This window comes from Alligator sinensis, unplaced genomic scaffold (assembly GCF_000455745.1).
Source record: "Alligator sinensis unplaced genomic scaffold, ASM45574v1 scaffold643_2, whole genome shotgun sequence".
Lineage (NCBI taxonomy): Eukaryota > Metazoa > Chordata > Crocodylia > Alligatoridae > Alligator > Alligator sinensis.
This window is the reverse complement of record NW_005842588.1, coordinates 766,459-785,900: the sequence shown is the minus strand read 5'-3', so window position 1 is coordinate 785,900 and position 19,442 is coordinate 766,459. Positions and strand designations below refer to the sequence as shown.

Here is a 19,442-nt window from a genome sequence, read left to right as displayed (position 1 = left end):
TAGGGAAATGGGAAGCAGCCTTCACCTAGCAGACAGCTGAGAGGTGAGACGTGGGTAGTTTTCCTTGCTTTAACAAATGACAGGGAACACATTCTCTATACCCTCATTACCTGCTCTTTAAATTTTGGATAATACATAGCTGTCAATCAAGGCAGCTTGGATCTGACAAAAAATTCCTGTACATTGCATGGCTGTAGTATTATTTCTGGGTCTTGGAAATGACTGTGCCAGCAGTAAAGGAAAACTGAAGTGAAGGAGTTCTTTTTCTAGCCCTGATCCTCCCTTATCACCCCAAACAGATGAATGCCACAAAATACTAGGTTTTGGACAGTCCTGAATGTCAAGTTACACACAGCTGAGGCAGTACGTACACTGAAATATATAGCACCATACTGAACAAAAAGGGAGTATTGAGATTTTTATAATTTATGCATTTATAATCCTTTTGGGTATGAGATCATCCAAAAAAAGCAGAGGCAAAATTTACTGTTCTTGTACCATCCTGAATACTCTGGCGTGGTTGGAGGCAGACATGATTAAAAAAAGAGTACAGATCAGTGGTTCTCAACCTTTTTAGATTCAAGGCACATCTTGATAGACTATAAGCACCCTTCAGAAAATGCCAGTTCTCTATTTTCACTTGATTTTTGGCTACAGAAGAACAGTAGATTTTTTGCTGCAAAGAACTCAGAAAGGCCACACAGGTCAGAATGTTTTTAACACTGAATTCCTATTTGAAATCTCTGGGTTATCTTGTGGTGATATTTGCACACCTAACAGCGTTAACACTGCATGGCACCCATTAAAAGATCTCAAGGCATCCCAGGATGCTGGAGCATGCTGACTGAGAAATCACTGGAATAAGGTTTTTGAACCTTGGTTCTTTGGGTACCCTGGTCTTTCCAAGTCTGAGTTAATTTTTGTCACATTTTCTTTACCTTTGGCCATTACCCCTTCTTCACCATCTTTCAATTCGTCTTCTTCAGATAGGTCATCACCACCCCCGTTTGTTTTCACTTCTTTCATTAGATCTTCAATGGCAAAAGGGGACTGATCCACAATGGTTTCAAAGATACCCCGAGCTACTGCTTGCATCATGTGACGACTGTTATAAAAGAGTATGGAAGTGACATGAAGATAACGCGCACAGCATTAGGCCCCTATTTTCCTTCCATTAAATATTAAAATAAGAACAAACCTTTGAAGATGAGGGAGGAGGAAGAAGCATTTGGGGGGGGGGAGGGTGAGGGGTGAGGAAAGAGTATACCATTGAGCAGGAATTTCTCAATTTCAAAGACATCCCCACCATTTAGCATTTCATCTAGCATTTAAAATTTCACTGGTGCTTGTTAATTTCTTTATACGATAAAAGCAATTAGAAAATCTGACCAGAATTAGGCCTCTGTTATGTTAGGTACCGCACAAACAGAGGTAGACACTGTTCCTATATTAAAATACACCTTGCATATGACTGAGAAAGAAAGGAGTTAACTCAGTTTCATATACCTGCCCGTGTGATTGCTTTCAGTACCCTTCCTCCTCAGTGAGCTTAAGTCCTTAGGGTTTTTTTCAGTCTACGTGTTTATCACTACTTGAAATGCCTTCCTACTTCTTAAAGTCAAACAAAAGAGATAGAAAAAAAAAACTGAATAACCAGCTTTTGAACTTACTCCTTTGATTTGGCAGCAATTTTGCAGAAAGGTTCAATAAATTTGAGATTCTGATCTGCTGTAAGCTGAAAAATCAGAAAGCAAAAAGAGTTGGTATACAGTAGCTATTTAATATACCTATTCTAATTCACTGTACTCAGTCACAAGGAAGATCTCTCTAAGGAGATATGCCTGAGCTTCTAGTACGTTTCCCACTAAAATAGACATACACAACTAGCAACATTTTTACTACCAGTGCCCTCCAGATTGCAGATGAAACAGCTATAGAAACCCAGAATGCTTTGCAAGCACTGATATATTACACTTCATAATATTTGAATGCTCATTTCACAGGTGGACAGGCGAGGTGGAGAAAACTGATGCAACTTGGCACAAGAACATCTCATTTCGTATGGCATCGGATATCAACTTCCAAATCTATAAGCCACCGTCTGGTATTATCGCTTAATGTGCGGATTCTATCTACCTCATCTGGGCTTTGGAAAGATTGCAGTTTTTGATTAAGTGCTGTTTGTTGGACACCACATTCACACAGGGGGCTGTCGAAGATGTTAATCTTGTGAAGTGCTGTTTAGAAGCACAAGAGTATGAAGGGAGCCTGCAGTGGAGCAGCAGCTAAGACCTGGATGTCTTCTGAACCTGACTAACTTACAGACCTATCAATACAATAGCACTGGCCAGGAAGACTGGACCTCTATGCTAGGCTCCGTTTAGAAGAATAGCTGGAGATTTTTCAATGTGGTACAAGCGATGTATGTACATCTTTCATTAACCGAAATCCAAGCCCTCTCAACTGCTCTGAAGATCTCAATCCTTGGCCTTGAGAGTCCTATGTAATTTGGGGAGAGCAGGAACTGTTGCAAAATAAAGGCTGTGATTGTAGATACTTCCTCTATATTAGAAGCTTTCCTTCTGATGCAGTTAATCAACATACATGCCTGTAACCACAGACATGCCTACTTGGTGGAGACAACTTCTGGTTTGGAAGTAGATTTCCAAAGCTCTGCAACATAATGGTATGAAGGGGCAAGTCACCTGTGGATTCCAGCTTGAGTTTTTTTGTAAAAAGCAGAGACTGATTAATATTAACACACGTGGAAAAAAAAGGTTGGGTTTTTCTTTTCCTACTATATTTCTAAATAAGGAGCAACAAGAATCAATGCACATCCCCTCCCTGTATTTCAAGCCTACAGCTGGAGGACCAGGACATGAGAATCAGCTAATCTATGCTCTTTATCCAAGTCAACAGAAAAGCAAAGAGAAACAGTGAGAACTACAGAGGAATTTAGCAGCTTCTTCAACATGAATATGGCTCCTTAAAAGAGTTCAACATAAAGGAAATACAGTTAAAAAGAATTTAATTTGTTCTAGGGGAGACTTGCACAGCACAGCTACATCAATCATGAGAGTTTTCTACCTCTTTGGCTCCAACTTTAGACAGTTCATCCAGATAGATGTCAATAAAATGGAATCTTATTCCACTGGGTGCATTACTCTCTGGGTGCATAATTTCTTTCATTAGTAGCTCCAGAAACGGTTCAGTTAGACTGGAAAGAAACAAATACGATACATACATTTAATTGCGAGTCCATTTGCCGTGAGCAGAGTGTCAGATAACAATATTTCACAAGTTGGTTTCTTGCACATGGGAAATAAAGGCATCACACAGAGAAATCCAGCTGCAAATTTTACTCTAGGTGTTGTCAGACTTATTCTATCCAGAATAGCATTTGCTGAAACATGCTGTGACTTGCTCTCCTGCCACCTAGTGGGAAGGCACTGTATCAGCACCTACCAAGAAGAGCTATTTGTCTCCAAGTCCCAGTGTAATTTACACCAATGTACAAAATCATGATGCAAGTTACCCCAGCATAAACATGTTAGCTCTCCAGAAACTGGGTAACTCAAGAGGGTATGCTCTGGTCACTGACTCTAAGTAACACACAGTTTCTCAAATTCCAGTGCTACCTTAAACACTGTTTTGAATGCTCCTTGTTCTGTCTCCATTCTGCAGGGGCACCCTTTTCAGATCCTGCCAGAGCCCAACATTTCTGTTCCGTGAGAGAATATAAGTGCCCTAAAGTTTGCCCTGCAGATTCTGATCTTCCTTCAACAGCACTGCCAAAGACACTACCTTTACACAGAGGGGGGACCTGAAATGGCCTGAGAAACACTTCAGGGAAGGCAGTAACCAAGAGAGATAGGACAGAGCATGATCAGGGAATAGCACACCACTGAGTGATTTTGTCAAGGGAAGACTGTACAGGGCTGCCCCTTCCATCTAGACAGTTGTATAATGTCTTAGTGCACAGCTAGGGGCCAAAGATGAATGGGCTACCAGGACAGTCAGAGAAAAAGAAGTGTTGCAGCTGCATCAGGATTAGAGGGACTGGAAAGGGGTGGGTTCTGCTCCTTACAAACCTTTGGTCCCTGGATCTAGCCAGCTACTGAGACACCCACACAGTGCTAGTCAGTGCCCCTTACTCAAGAAATCCTTCAAACCCTTCTGAAACCCCAGCTTAATTATCTAAATCTTGAGAACCCGATTTTTAAAGTTTCTCTACAATCTTTTAGTAAGGGATGATCTTCAAAGGGACCTTTGCTCTCTAGAAACTCAGAAACACTGACGCAGCTCAATTCCCCAAACTGGGTCAAGCTGGGCACCTCTTGTGCCATACTCTGGAAGAAGGAGGGTCTAAAAAAAGGGAAGCAGACCTATCTGTGCCCTCTCTCTGTGATAGATCTTTTCATTGCTGCTCTACCTAGCCAAGGGAACAGGCTCCTCAATTTGCCTTCTCACTGCCACTTGGAGAGAATCAATAAGGCCTCCCCTTCCCCAAGATGTGCAGCAGCAGAAAGAGGGCTCCACATGACCCTCTTTCTGCTGCTGCTTAGAAGAAAATAAAAATGAGACCAGCACAGGCCTAAGGAGTAAGAGGAATATATAGGAAGGGGACTTCTGTTTTGCCAATCTCTTCTCCTCTATGGTTTTCCCATTTCTGTCTCTCTCCTTCCAAGGGACTGCACTAACTCTCTATGATAAACCCTGTAGCCGCCCCTCCAGCATCTCAACCTGTGGGTCCAATGCCAAAGCCCAGCAATTCATAGGGAGGAGGGTTAAACAAAGACAATGGGGATGTTTTGGACAAACAGATAGAGGGGAGATGAGGACAGAATGCAGAGGCAATCAGCAGACCAATATGCAGCTATTGCATTATGTGGCTGGGGTAATCATGGCTGTGGAAGCAATGGATACAATAGAGATGGAAAACTGGACTGCAGCACATGAGAACAGGAACACCACACACACAAAGAAATGTCAGGAAACTGTGTTAACATAAGGTTAAGTTCACCTTATGCCCTTCCAAAATACCAAGCATGCCTGCCTCTTATTCTCTAAAAACCAAGAAATACACAGCTGATGTCAAGACACCCCTGCAAATAAAAAACCTAGAAGCAGCATTACTACACAAAATGATTCTTTCAAGTGGGCCCTACATTAAAAATAGAGAACTACTGTAAAATAGAGAATAGGTTGTGCTTCTGCTTATGTCCTCTTCCACAGATCTGAATCCCAGGATTTACCTGTACATGCTCCAGCTGTGGAAGGGTTGGGGGATGACTGAGCAGGCTGCTAGAGCCACCCACAATTATGAGAGGAGAGGTTCATGGCTACCTGGAAGGATTAATTCTTTCTCACTGGAGCACTGAGTTCGGTAGAAGGTGCCTGCAGATGTGCACAATGGGGCTGACCTGCAGTCTGGTGACTGGCATGACAGCAGCATCCAGAGGTTAGCAAAAGATAAAGTAGCAACATCAAGGAAGGAATTGGCAAGGCAAGAGAAGAGGGGGTGTAACATTTAGCAACTTTGAAGCAGTTGGCATAAAAACAGGCTCAGTTTCATCATGCACAACACCCACTTGCCATGCTTAGCAAAAAAGTATAAGACCACCCAACAGAATTCACCTACCAGGAGGCACCTCTCACACCTGTTTGTCTCACACCCCCTTTCCCTCCCAGTTATGGCCCTGTTGGAGTATTGCTCAAGGAAGGCAGAATTCAGGTAGCACTATTTGAAACTAAACTTGAATTTGTTTTCTGGCAAAACACAGCTGTACTCAACACTGTGAAAAGGTATGAAATGCACTAGACAACCTCAACTCTCAATAAAAGTTTTTATGGGTTTAATTAGAAGCAAAATGCTCTGAAGTTAGCGTTAAAGCAGGCCTATTTTGCAGGCTGGACACGAGAGCTCTAGACCAGGGGTGTCCAACCTTTTTGAATGTGGGGCCGGATCACGAACTTTTTATCACCCAGTGGGCTGGCAGGAGCGGGCACTCGCACGGCCTGTCCAGTTCGGCCGCAGCCTGGGGGCGCAGGGGTCAAGGGGTGCCACCTGACCCCAAGTCCTCCCTGCCATCTGGGTGGCCTTGAGGATGCTCCCACACCTGCGCACCTGGGCTCAGCAGCTAGGGGGACATGTGGGGATTCTACAGGGGGGTGTGGGATGTGCAGGGACACCCCCTGCTCCCTCTCCCCCAGGGCAGCCAGAGCCTGAGCCCAAGCAGCAGGGGTCCCTCCCTCCCCAAGGCCCACGACTCACCACCCCCAGCGCGATGTCTGCGAGCACAGAGGGATGTGGGGAGGCAGGAGCGGCACCGGCTTCCTGCCCTGACAGCCACAGCAGCAGCGGCAGCAGCATCTCCCGCAGGCCCGGCCGCAGCATCCCTCCGAGCTGGCATCCGCGCCCCCTGCACTGCGACCTGCTTCAGCCCATGTGGCCGGTGGGGGCTGGCGCAGGGCGGGGCCAGCATGCAAATGAGGAAAGGGTGGGGCTAGGAACAGAAACCATGCAATGTGGGAGAGGGGAGGAGCTAGCATGCAAATGAGGAAGGGAGGGGTGGGGATAGGAAGGGACACCATGAAATGAGGGGGGAGGGGAGGATCCACACCGCATCAGCAACATCAAGCTGACGCGGTGCATGTGGGAACCTTGTCCCTTCCCCAGCCCTTCAGCAGCCATTAGGAAGCTGCTGAGGGGCTGGGGGAGGGACAAGGGGTGGGAACAAAAGTAAACAGTGTTTACTTTCGTTTCCCATTGCAGCACCATGGGTCACAGAAAATGGCTTGGAGGGCCACATGGCAGCCCGTGGGCCGCATGTTGGACAAGCCTGCCCTAGACTGAATAAGGAAACTGGACTTAAGAGTTGCCATTTACAAAGGTGTTCAAACAAAACACTTGGTTATGTGTCCAAGGAATAAAGAAGTAATTTTATAGTGACGGACTGAACTACAAGCTGCTCTTTCCAAAAGACAGTCATTACAGACAAGGCTCATTATCAGGTCATCTGCTGGGAGGGAAACAGGAGTGCACAAGCAGTCTGGCAAATTCTTGGAGTATGTTTGGCATAACTTTTTAGTACAGATGGAAGAGGCCAACCTAGCAGGGAAGCTCTTCTTGACTTGATACCCATAAACAGGGAGGAATTACTTGAGAATGTGGAGGTGGAACGTTAGCTTGGGTGACAGCAACCAAGAAATGAGAGAGTTCAAGATCCAAAGGGGAAGAAGGATGAAGAGAAGAATAAAGACACTGAACTTAAGAAAAGCAGACTTCAGCAAATTCAGGGAAAAATCAGAGGGCCAGGTACCCTGCGAAGTAGGTCTGAGGCAGGGGCAGGCAATTATTTTGGGCCAAGGGCTGCTTAATAAGTTTTGACAAGCTGTTGAGGGCCACATGGGTAGCCCCGCTTCTTGACAGATGCCCCGCTCCCTGGTCACCAACTTGGGACTGGAAGTCCCACCCCCAACCCCCGACTTTTGCCACCAGAAGTCCCTCCCCTTACCCCTGGAAATACTCCTTTCAGCAAGGGGTTTTGCCATCTCAGAACCAGAAAAATACCAAATTATATTCTAAAAATCCCACAGCTACACCATTCATTCTATTTCAAAAAATATTTTTGTCCCAATTTACATATGTTTGTGTAGTGTACACAGAGGTGATTGCACAATAGCTTAAAATGAAGTCTTACTCTTGTACATTGTGGAGGGGGGTGAGTATAGGTTTGTGGGGGGCTGTGGGTGTTTGGGTATGTGGGTGGGGGTTTTGTGAGGGGTGTGGATAGGTGTGTGGGGGTGAGGGAACATGTAGGTGTGTGTGCATATGTGGGGTGTGGGTGGGTATGGGGTTTGTGGGGGGTCTATGTTGAGGGGAGGGGTGTGGGTGTCTGCATGTATGGCAGGGCAAGGAGTGGGTGCATGTGTATGGTGGGGTGGGCATGTGGGACTTGCCCTATGAACACACACACACACCTCCTGCTCCTGGCCTGGGGTACTGCCATGGGCCTTGTGCTTTGGCGATGCAGTCAGGGGCCATGTGGTGCTGGAGCAGGCATGCAGAAAAGCAGTGAAAGCAGCCATAGGCAGAGGCTTCCAGTTTGGGGGCAGGGTAGGAGGGGGCTGGGGGTGGAGTAGGGATGGGCTGGTCTTGCTCCTGGGTTCTGCTGACTTCCCCTGGGTCCTACTGCCCCATGCTCCTGTCATCTTTGACAGGTAGCCAGGAGCAGATAAAGATTAATTTTCTAAACTTTTTAGGAGCCCTGTGGGCCGCATCTGGCCCACAGGCCCTTTTTTTTGCCTGCCCCTGCTCTGAGGGGAAAAGGAGTCCAGGAAAGGATGAAAAAAGCTAAAGCTATTTAGCCTGAAGAAGAGAAGACTGAGGAGGGATTTGACAGCAGTCTTCAAATACCTGAAGGGCAATTATAGTGATGATGGAGATGGGTTTTTCTCTGTGGCCATAGGGAACAGGACTAGGAACAATGGACTCAAGTAGCAGCAGAGGAAATTTAAGTTGGAATATGAGGAACTTTCTGACTATGGGGGTAGAACAGGTTACCTAGAAAAGCTGTGGAATCTCCATGCTTGGAAACTTTCCAAAGCGGGTTAGACAGACACTAGGCTGGGATGGTTTAATCACGGATGATCCTGCCTTAAGCAGGAGGCTGGACTATATGACCTTGCAAGGTCCTTTCCAGCCCTACTCTCCTATGATCATGATAAAAGTTTAGGGGTAAATGTATACACACTGTAGCAATTGCTCCTCCCAGAGGTGGTTGTGATGCACCCAGGTGGCTACTCAGCCATTGCCAACCTGGCTCCTTTTGGGGCCCTCTCCCTTTTTACTTGCCCACCACACCTTGATGTTATTAACTTCTGATGAAAGGGAGGCTACCCGAGGACTTCCCAACCCCGGTCTTACTCTTATGACCAAGGTGCTTGTGGTCATTACCTTAAGGGCTAATTTCATGGGCTCCATCCTACCAATAGCAAATCATCTGCAAGGCATGGGAGTAGGTAACTCATGTCCTTCCTGGGCTACTGGCTCCTTGGCTTCCAAATGTAACCTCTGGTCTTTGGCCTATCTATTCCAAGACCCTAACCCCGCACCTAGGCCATGTGAGATCTCTGGGTTCCACAGCCAGTCTCCAGCTGTGGCCCTCTACTCAGCCTTTGGCCCATCTCTAAGGCCTGGCCCTGCTCCTGGGCCAGTGAGATCTTTGGTCTCCCTTACTCCTCCTGGGTTCCAGACCTCTGGGCTCTCTAGCCCTGCTGACACTCTGCCCTCTCTCTGGGCTCGAGTCCTTCAGCCCCACACTCTGCTCTCTGACAAGCCCCCAGGCACTGGAGCTCCCCTCAAAGCACTCTAGTTCCCCATGGTCCCCACCAGGCACCAGACCTTCTCCCAAGTTAGTCCTTCCTGGGCTCAAGCTCTGCATGTGCATCTCTCTCTGTCCCTGGGACCCCAGACTTATTTCTTCCAAGGTCTGCTCTGTTCGTACACTGTGCCCCTCTATGGGCTTAGGCTCTCTCCCTCTGGGCCCCAGGCCCTCTATTCTTCTGGACCCTATGTCTCTCGCTGGGTCAGCTAGAACTGCCATGCCTTCCCTGCAGTCCCTTCCATAATCACCAGGTGATGCTCATCACCAGCCCTCTGGAGCCATTGCCTCTGCCCCCAGGGCTATCTGTTCCAAGGCCTGCCTTGCTCCTCTTGGATGCTGCTCTATTTGCTAGCTGGGCTTCTGGCACCCTGACCCTCTGCTCTCTGCTGCCCCTCTCCAGGCTCTGGCTCACCCACTCCTGTTCCCAGGCATATCTGTTCCAAGGCCTGCCTGTTCCCAGGCTCAATGCTCCTTACCCCAGCTCAGTGGTTATCTCAGGAGCCCTGATGCCGAGAGCTCCTCTCCCAGTGACAATCTCCCAGGGGTAGATTGCCTGACTGACACAGGCCCTGGGCTTATCTGGCTCAAGCCTGGGCCTCTTCTGGTCAGGTGATGCTCTAATTACCCGCTGCCTAAGTTCTAGAAGTGACAGGTGCTCCAAGCATCCTGTAACACACATACACTGACCTAGTCTTTCCCCCAATGTCTCACACATTTATACTAATCCCTTAGGCAAACTTGCATCTTAACAGTTTCCACTTATTAAATCTTAGACTTGATAACTAGCTAGAGGGCAGAAAGAAGGCGCCAGTCAATAAGTTTTAAATAGAACAAAGATTTTCTGAAAGAGCCATCCAAAGAAGAGGAGATCATACCAAAATCATGTTACTTTAGATATGTAAATAATTTCTTTTTTTTCTTCATTACTTTAGATATGTAAACAATTACATCTAGAAATGTACTTACCTCTCGTCCCATCCATTTCTTTTCAGTACCTCAAAGGATTGCTTCAAAATTCTACGGATTAGCTACAAAGCATAAGAATTGTTGTAGAACATTTCAGTTCTCTAAGTAAACAAGACTCAATAAAATAGCTACTGGGACAGTCACATGGACAGTCTCTTTGTTAAGCTTCTTCATGAGACAGCAGGGTTTTCTGCAAAGATGCCTTTTTTGTATACATAAGAGGTATGTCCACTACGTGGTGTGATCTCTAGCTCAAACAGCGTCACTGTTTACCAACATTACATGTCAAGCAAAATAAGATACAGCAAATACCCTCTCATGTCTCTCCCTGCAAATTCCTCAGCTTCTTCCCTCAAAAAAATCCCAGTTCACTACATTCAAACAAACTTAAGATACTAGTAAATGATGGATCACAGTAACACTAGTTTGCCCAAGTTTTACATACATTTAATTGAGAGACAGGAATGTTACTTATTTGGGGAGAATTAATTTCTCTAGCTTATCAATGTATAAAGGTCAGGTTTTGCACTTAAACTTCCTCTTTGAAAAGAGGATGCTAATGTGATTTCATTGTGCATTTCCATTAATACTTGACATTATGAAGGCATGTTCTAAACACAAAGAGCTTGTTTACCCAGAGCTATAATTAGTTTTAATATAGGATTTCCTGTAGTTGGAATTCTAATATGTCGAGGTAAAATTAACTACTGCATGTAATACATTGTTCTTGTTTTTAAATCGAACCAGCTACGTAACATGGCCAACAGAAAGATCTCAAAGTAGTATGCTTTAATAATAGTGTAGTGCCCACTGGCGTGGCAGCAGCATGCTATTGCAAGACTCAACTTTATGCCCTGTTGAAGTCAGAGGAAAATCCACACGGCATCAGGCTAAGTAAAGGCACAAGCACTTGCAAGCCAAGACCTTATATAAACACAGCATGAAGACCTCTAAACCTGCCAGGGCAGAGAATAAGGGCCTCAACGTAAATGTCCCTTCATTGTATCCTAAAATGATAAGTGCTTTTTGCTACATTTGTTAGCATTTAGGCGGAAAACAACTCTTCAGTGCAATGCTACCTCAGTCCTGCCAATGAAAACTGGGCCTACAAGAAATGCAAATGCAAAAATTTATCATCACCATGTAGTATTTATCAAGGCGTAGCCTGTCTATCCCATTCCATTCACGGTTCATGGTTTGCCAAAATGTCTGAATGAACAGGTGTCCTGTAACAGAAGGAGAACAGCAATTTGTGTGGTCAATGCCAAAATATTCTAGGTTACTGAAAGAAGCTTACGGAGACTGCTTTTCAAATTCCATGAAAAAAGCCACACTCCTCTACATATGGGTCCAGTGGTTAAGGCACTAACTTGGGAAGACACACTCAAGATCACTGGAAGAGTAGCTACATTTCAGAGTGAGAGGTGCTCAAACATTTGTGCCACAGGGAACATGTAAGTATCTTACACGGATGTGGGACAAGTAGTTAGAATGACTGATTTCCACAAAACGCCAATCTGTGCAAGCCAGAGCAGAGAGTAATTTTGCACTCACTTATACTTTTGGTCCTGATTCAGCAATGTGTTTCGGCAGTCTTAATACTGGGATTTAAAAAAAAAAAAAAAAAAAGTCCACCTCCTTTGTGAGTTTTAATTTGCTTCCTTTTCAATTGCTTTGAAGAAGACCACCTTCACTGCCCAATTAAAAAAAAACCAACCCAAAAAAACCTAAACACCCAGCAGATCAATGGACAAGGAAAATTTGTTTTGCTACCCATCTCTTTTTTTCTTACCATCTTCCATAATCAGATTGGTAAAGAGCATGCTTGTTGGCACACCACAAACAAAGTACCCCTAGACTGGACTCCAGGGCTAAGTACAGACAGTCAAGAAGCCCAGGGTTGAATCAATTCAATCTTCACAGGCTGGTCTAAGCTGTGTAGATTGAACTGATAAGTAAGTGAACGGACATTCACTTTTGATTCTGGAAATGCAGCTGCATGCCTGCAGAGGCTCAGGCAAGAAGTGAGGAGGTGCTACAGCATCTCTCTGTGCTCAGCTGGAGCAGACAGCTTGGGCCAAGGCTAGCGTGCCCACCCTACAAGGGAAGGGATGAGGGGAGGTCCAAAGCATCCTGGGATGCCAGGAGACTGAGAGTTAACTTGCATCTGGAGGGGATCTGGGACAGAAGTTCAGTAAACCAATTTAACCTAAATCAGTTAAATCTGATACTATGTCCATTCACGTTCATCTTAAAATGGTTTTGGCCATTTTGAAAGAGGTTTACACGCACTGAACTTCTGCTGTGTTACAGATCTGAACTGGTTTCCAATCACTTATACTGGTTTACATGCAACTTCTGTCCCTAACCCAGGTGCAGATTAGATAAGCGTGAAAAACACTTACTTCACATAATGAAATCACAGAGAGATCTTAGACAACAGTGGAAGAAAAAACTTGGCTGTCTTTCCTGGACTCTGTGACAAATAATTAAAACCCACCAAATAAAATAGTAGAAGAGATATAATAAAATAGTAAACTTACGAGCCTCCACATTCTGAATGACATGGATTAGCTGAGAAATATTATCTGCTAATTCCTCCTTAAAAATAAATACGGCAGAGTTAGCACATTGTGTTTCAGGCTTAACACCCTCCACCCCCTTACGTTCAGGGAAACAACATTAATTAATTTATCTATTAGCATCATGATAAAGGTATGTAGGAAGAAATGGATAACAAAATTTTGTGTTCCCCTATTGAGAATCTTATGTAGGCATGAATATGACAACATTTCCCCAAAGCTGGAAAATATTCTTTTAATTGCCATTGTAGTGTAATTGCCATCTGGTCTTTTGGACGAAATGCAAAAGAAGCCTCAAGGATGCTAAGGACCTATTCAGCTCAACAGGTCTATAAAAAGGAGCGACTTCCAGAAGCAGATACAACTGGACTATGAGGCAGGATGCATGCACACACATCTGAGTTTACAACATCAGTGCAAAACCTAACAAGCATTGGTTATTAACAGCCCTCTATTCTTTACAATGGATATTGACTGCGCAAGCAGTATGAAACACATGAAAGGACCAAGGTTACTATGATATGGAGCAATTTAAGCTCAAGAACCAATGTCATCTTTTATGTTTGCATCATGCTGAACACGATGAAAATACTCTTGTCAAAAAGGATGAAAAAATAAATATATAAATAAAACCAGAAGACATGTTAAGAGAAGAAAGCTGGTACTGGATGAGGAGTCAGAGTTATTTAGCCTGACAGAAGAGGTGGGAACCCTGGCCCCCCAAGCTTTTAAGCTGGTTTAATTCAGAAACCAGAATGTGCTTCAATTAAAGGGTTCCTGCTTCATTAACTGAGCTAATGAACAGTGGCAAGTTATATTAAAGCAAATATATTTCCATAAAGTATGTATCTAAAACAGAATTACATGAAGACTGACATAAAACTTCAAGCCCAATAATACTCCTATTGAAGTAAGGGTATTACTGTCATGTTTTAGCCAAGGATGCTCAGTTGCAATTAATTTTCCCACTTGCTCATGCTTACCACATTTCCTTCATAAGCACATGTCCTTATAATGTTATTTTTCCCTGAACAAAATGAAAAGGCATTGTGCCCTCATCACACATTCTCGAAGGATGTCTATTTATATACACAAAGCTGATTTCCATACCTGTAGCAGAGGTTTATCCTGCATCCACATACAGTAGAATAGCCCTTTCCATATTTTTAAGAGTTCTTCTTGGCTGAAGCCACCTAAAGTGTAAAAACCAAAAATTATGCACAAAAACCCTTACATTTCCACCAAATGCTTAAAAACAGATTTCTCATTTTTCATTCCTCCCTCTTTCAGTATTGTCCTTTCCTTTGGAGCAAACATTCCAATTTTGAATGAAGTCAAAGTTAGCACCGCTACTCTGTTTATGAAAACTTTGGTTAATGCAGTGGTCTCATACCTTTAAGCTTCTGACTTGTTACTGTACCATATACTTTATGATACAAGGCTCATAGAGTATCAGAGGAAGTCACACACAAGAAAAGCCTGTTTGGTCATTCTGATTCATCCCCCTGCCAATAGGGTACAATTCCCTATGGCATTTCTTTCTAGTACCCATTCCAAAAAATAATTTGAATGACAGCATATCTAATTCTGTGGGGAAAGCCCAGTTGCAAACCTGGGGAAAAAAGGTGGGTGAGCAATGCTTTTAACAGAAGTTTCACTTCACCACTGGTCAAGAAATACCTTCAGTAAGATAAAGATAACGTGAGTCCCTGTTTATAATCAGTGCAGATGCTTCTTGTGTTGTCAAGCCACATAATTAAGTATAACAAATGCATTGTAATTACAATTAAATTTAAGGTACAGTATTAATACTATTTGAATTGTTCAAAATTATTTCAGTTGTAATAAGAATTCAAGGGTTTCCAAATTATAACGTGTCACTTTTCTTCAAGTCCTAGTACAGTAAAAGCTCTGTTATCCGGCATCCCCTGCGAATGGGGATATTAACAAAAATATGCACAAAAAGTGGCCCCGGCTGCCGCTTGTCCCACCACGTCTGGGGCGTCCCTCTGCCCCTCCTGCAGCATCGCTGCCCCTCCGGCGGGCCATGCGGGACAGGGAGGTGGGCTCCGCACAGGCCTGCACAGCCTGTTATGCCCCCAGGCTGTGGGGGCTGGGCAGAGCAAGCTGCTTTGCCCCAAGCCATGGGGCCTCGGAGAAACTGGAAGTGCCCACCGTGGGCACTTCCGGTTTCACTTTATCTTACAAGCTGCCAAGCCGGTTAGTGGAGCATGCCAGCTTGTAAGATCCCGGATAACAGAACTTCTACTGTATTAGTAAACCCACTTTGAAAACTTACATATTTTAGGATTTGTTAAAAGTGACAATAAAAACTGTGATCGGACCTATTGTAGAAGGGTGAAAGAGGTTTAAAACATCCTTATGATGCTAAAACATGTGACGCTAGCATGTGATGCTAACATATAATACATGTAATAACCTTGGTATTACAAACTAATAGTCTGCATCAGTCTGTACACCAAGTAAAACATCAAAATATGTTTTGCTTGCTCACCCAGTACTATTTTTAATGTAGAAAAGAAAGAAGAGAACATTCAAACTGGTATATCTATGCTTCCCAAACTTTTGATACCTGAGGAACACTTTCCTTCTGGATTAAAACTGATGGTGCACTCCACTCTTACATCCAAAAAGGTGTATGTATATGTACTAGTATATGAAAGACATACATAATGATGCCTGATATTTTGGTCCTGTGGGCCGAATCAGCAGTGTTAGGTCAGCCGGTGGGCTCGATCCTGTTGCATAGGGCTGGTGCAGCTGGGACCTATGCATGCCATGTGGTGCTTAGAAATTTGGCAGCGGAAGAGTAATGACAATGTTAATTGCCACCGCTCCCCCGCAACCAAATTTCTGGATGCATTGAAAGCCCTGAAGGCTGTATGACATTGTCCTGTGGGCCAGATCTGGTACTATGTAGTATTTTTGCAGCACATTTTCCCTGCTCTCACTACTGTGCCACAGCACACCCTCAAAAAAGTGTCAGCCCCAGAATAAGAGGACCATGCTACAGATCAATATGTTCGTGCTGTATCCAGTTTAACTACTGAACCATGTTTTGAGAAAAAGATGAAGGGTTGGTTTGTTTGTTGGAGGGGTTGTTTTTACTATTATTATATACTGGTAATTACATTTTAGCTAGTATACAGCTGCAAGAGCAAGTACCTTCACTGCCTTCTCTAAATCTTGGAAAATATTAACTAATCCTAACAACTATAAATGAGATGCGACTATTGAGCCAACATGCCTTTAGGACAATTCCTGTTAACCTAGCATATCTTCTGAAGTTCAAACACATACAAGACTAGAAAGTGGGTGTTTAAATAAGTTACCCAGTTTTAGGCTGTGCATGGATCTCAACATAGCAGTTTCAGGTTTCCAGCAACTTCTCTAAAACAAGCTTTCCCATCTCATGGATATTGTCAGTGGTTGAATAGATACTCCGGGCTTCATTCTACTCTGCTTCACCCCAGTATTAACTGCACCAGAATCAATAATTTCTGCAGCTGTGGCAACAGGAAGCAAGCTTGACTGTAAACACAACTCTGGAATTATGACTGATGCCTCCAAAATGCCTACTACAGATGATGTCATGTTTTAAATGGGTCAGGGGGAATTGTTCCATAGATAAAAGGACACTAACTTTCATAGCCTTCTAAAAAATATTTCATAAAGGCAACACTTTGATTGCAATGTCATCAGTATCTAATACTCTTTTCCTACAGCAGATATTTTCACTTGATTTGTTCTCAAACTGGACGTACACACTGTTAGGGATCCTATAACAACAGGCCTGTCTTAAATAACAGGAAACTAATAACCATGTAGGTACCATGCAACATTTTGGTTAAAGTGCATACCAACTGCACTGAGTGCAGCTGTCGTGGTGTCCTATGACCACTGGGGTCCCCCAAGGCTCTGTCCTTGGACCCATACTGTTCAGCATCTTCATTAATGATGTGGACACTGGAGTCAGAAGCGGACTGGCCAAGTTCGCCGATGACACCAAACTTTGGGGCAAAGCATCCACACCAGAAGACAGGCGGGTGATCCAGGCTGACCTGGACAGGCTCAGTAAGTGGGCAGATGAGAATCTGATGGTGTTCAACGCCGATAAATGCAAAGTTCTCCACCTTGGGAAAAAAAACCCGCAGCATCCTTATAGGCTCAGCAGTGCTATGTTGGCTAGCACTATGGAAGAAAGAGACTTGGGGGTCATCATTGACCACAAGATGAACATGAGCCTGCAATGCGATGCGGCGGCTAGTAAAGCGACCAAAACACTGGCTTGCATCCATAGATGCTTCTCAAGCAAATCCCAGGACATCATTCTCCCCCTGTACTTGGCCTTAGTGAGGCCGCAGCTGGAGTACTGTGTCCAGTTTTGGGCTCCACAATTCAAAAAGGATGTGGAGAAGCTTGAGAGAGTCCAGAGAAGAGCCACGCGCATGATCAGAGGTCAGGGAAGCAGACCCTACGATGACAGGCTGAGAGCCCTGGGGCTCTTTAGCCTGAAAAAGCGCAGGCTCAGGGGTGATCTGATGGCCACCTACAAGTTTATCAGGGGTGACCACCAGCATCTGGGGGAACGTTTGTTCACCAGAGCGCCCCAAGGGATGACGAGGTCGAATGGTCACAAACTACTTCAAGATCGTTTCAGGCTGGACATAAGGAAGAACTTCTTTACTGTCCGAGCCCCCAAGGTCTGGAACAGCCTGCCACCGGAGGTGGTTCAAGCGCCTTCATTGAACACCTTCAAGATGAAACTGGATGCTTATCTTGCTGGGATCCTATGACCCCAGCTGACTTCCTGCCCTTTGGGTAGGGGGCTGGACTCGATGATCTTCCGAGGTCCCTTCCAGCCCTGATGTCTATGAAATCTATGAACTGCTAAGTACAAAAGATAAATAAATGGTCATAACTATGGCCTGGTGTATGTACATGAGGGGTGGAGAGGATTGGGGGAAAATCTTGTATTGGTCTAGTTCCAGACAATGAAGGCAAATGTGCTATACCCGTGGTTTACCCCAGTGAGTTACTAAAGGCAAGTTACATCATTGTATTAGGAACTTGTGCTACTATAACCTCACTGTAATTCCAATGATAAAACAGTCTGCCTACTCTATATACAAAAAAGGAAGGAAAATAAACCTCCTTTTGGGTCTAAAGACCTTACTGGTTCTTGCACTATTCCCTGCTTAGTATTTAAACTGGGCTTGAAACCTATAATCTCTCAAAACCTATCATCAATTTTGGAGCATCCACTGTATGTGCAGGCCCCTGTGGCTAGATGGGGTCTGGATCACTCACCTTTAATGACTTCAAGTAATTAACGAAAGGCCTATCTTAGACTAGAGGCAATGGATAATCTTGTAGGCACCATGCAACGTTTTGGTTAAAGTACATATAGTAGTAATTTCCGAACTGTGGGCCATGACCCCAAATGGGGTCACAACATCAGCAGATGGGGTCGTAGGGGTGGGAGGCTGTGGGTTGGGATTGAGGGGCCATGCTGAGGAAATGGGGCCACAAATGGGGTCATGCTGAGGAAAAGTTTGGGAAGCACTGGCAGACAGATTGTTAAGTATGACAGATAAATGGTTGTACTACGGTCCAGTGTATGTGTACAGGAGGTAGAAGGGGTTGAGGGGAACACTTGCACTGGTCTAGTTCCAGACAACGAAGGCAGACATGCTATATCCATGGTTCCCCGATAGACCTGATGCCAGACAAACATGGTTAAATCGCAGACAGACTGCTCTTCGCAGCTGGTAACAACCACCTCCACTTTTGCCCAGCTATTGCAGGGAAAAAACCAGATCCCTCCCTCAGTGAAAGGTAATTTAACAGGAGCAAGAATGGCCCACTCAGCCAAGTCTGGGCCAGAGCAGGAGAGACTTCCAACTCTCCCCTGAGCAGCAGGAGCTGCAGCAGCATCTCTCCTTGCCCTCCTGTTCCACAGCCCACGTGCGGATCACAGCTGGTCCCACTGCCCCACGTGTCTCCTATACCCCACCCCCCCATTTCTTGCGGGTGATGCTCTCAGGGCACATCCGCTTACCCCTCCCTGCCCAGCCTTTACACCCAGGGTGCCCACAGCACCCTCCACCCCGGCCCGGCACAGCTACCCGGCACCACGTGCCCGCCTCCCCCACCACGTGTCTGCCCCCGCCCTCCCCCGCCGGGCTCTGGGTCCTGACGCTGATGTAGCCCCGCAGCTTCTTCACGGCGCGGTGATGCTCTCAGGGCACATCCGCTTACCCCTCCCTGCCCAGCCTTTACACCCAGGGTGCCCACAGCACCCTCCACCCCGGCCCGGCACAGCTACCCGGCACCACGTGCCCGCCTCCCCCACCACGTGTCTGCCCCCGCCCTCCCCCGCCGGGCTCTGGGTCCTGACGCTGATGTAGCCCCGCAGCTTCTTCACGGCGCGGTCCCTGACCCGCTTCTCGTTGGCGGCCAGTCTCTGCGCGAACTGGATCTC

At 45.3% G+C, this 19,442-nt stretch overlaps 1 protein-coding gene across 1 annotated transcript in view; it reads right to left on the bottom strand.

The window, feature by feature from the left end:
* The window catches only part of RRP1B (ribosomal RNA processing 1B), a 33,876-nt gene that overhangs the window by 13,953 nt on the left and 481 nt on the right, over positions 1 to 19,442 (bottom strand). Inside the window, exons 2-9 of the mRNA XM_025214539.1 lie at positions 19,337 to 19,439; positions 14,048 to 14,130; positions 12,899 to 12,956; positions 11,496 to 11,581; positions 10,356 to 10,417; positions 3,088 to 3,217; positions 1,671 to 1,735; positions 939 to 1,105 (exon numbers count right to left, since the gene is read on the bottom strand). Of these exons, the coding sequence (XP_025070324.1) occupies positions 939 to 1,105; positions 1,671 to 1,735; positions 3,088 to 3,217; positions 10,356 to 10,417; positions 11,496 to 11,581; positions 12,899 to 12,956; positions 14,048 to 14,130; positions 19,337 to 19,439 (754 nt within the window). The remainder of the gene's footprint in view (positions 1 to 938; positions 1,106 to 1,670; positions 1,736 to 3,087; positions 3,218 to 10,355; positions 10,418 to 11,495; positions 11,582 to 12,898; positions 12,957 to 14,047; positions 14,131 to 19,336; positions 19,440 to 19,442) is intronic.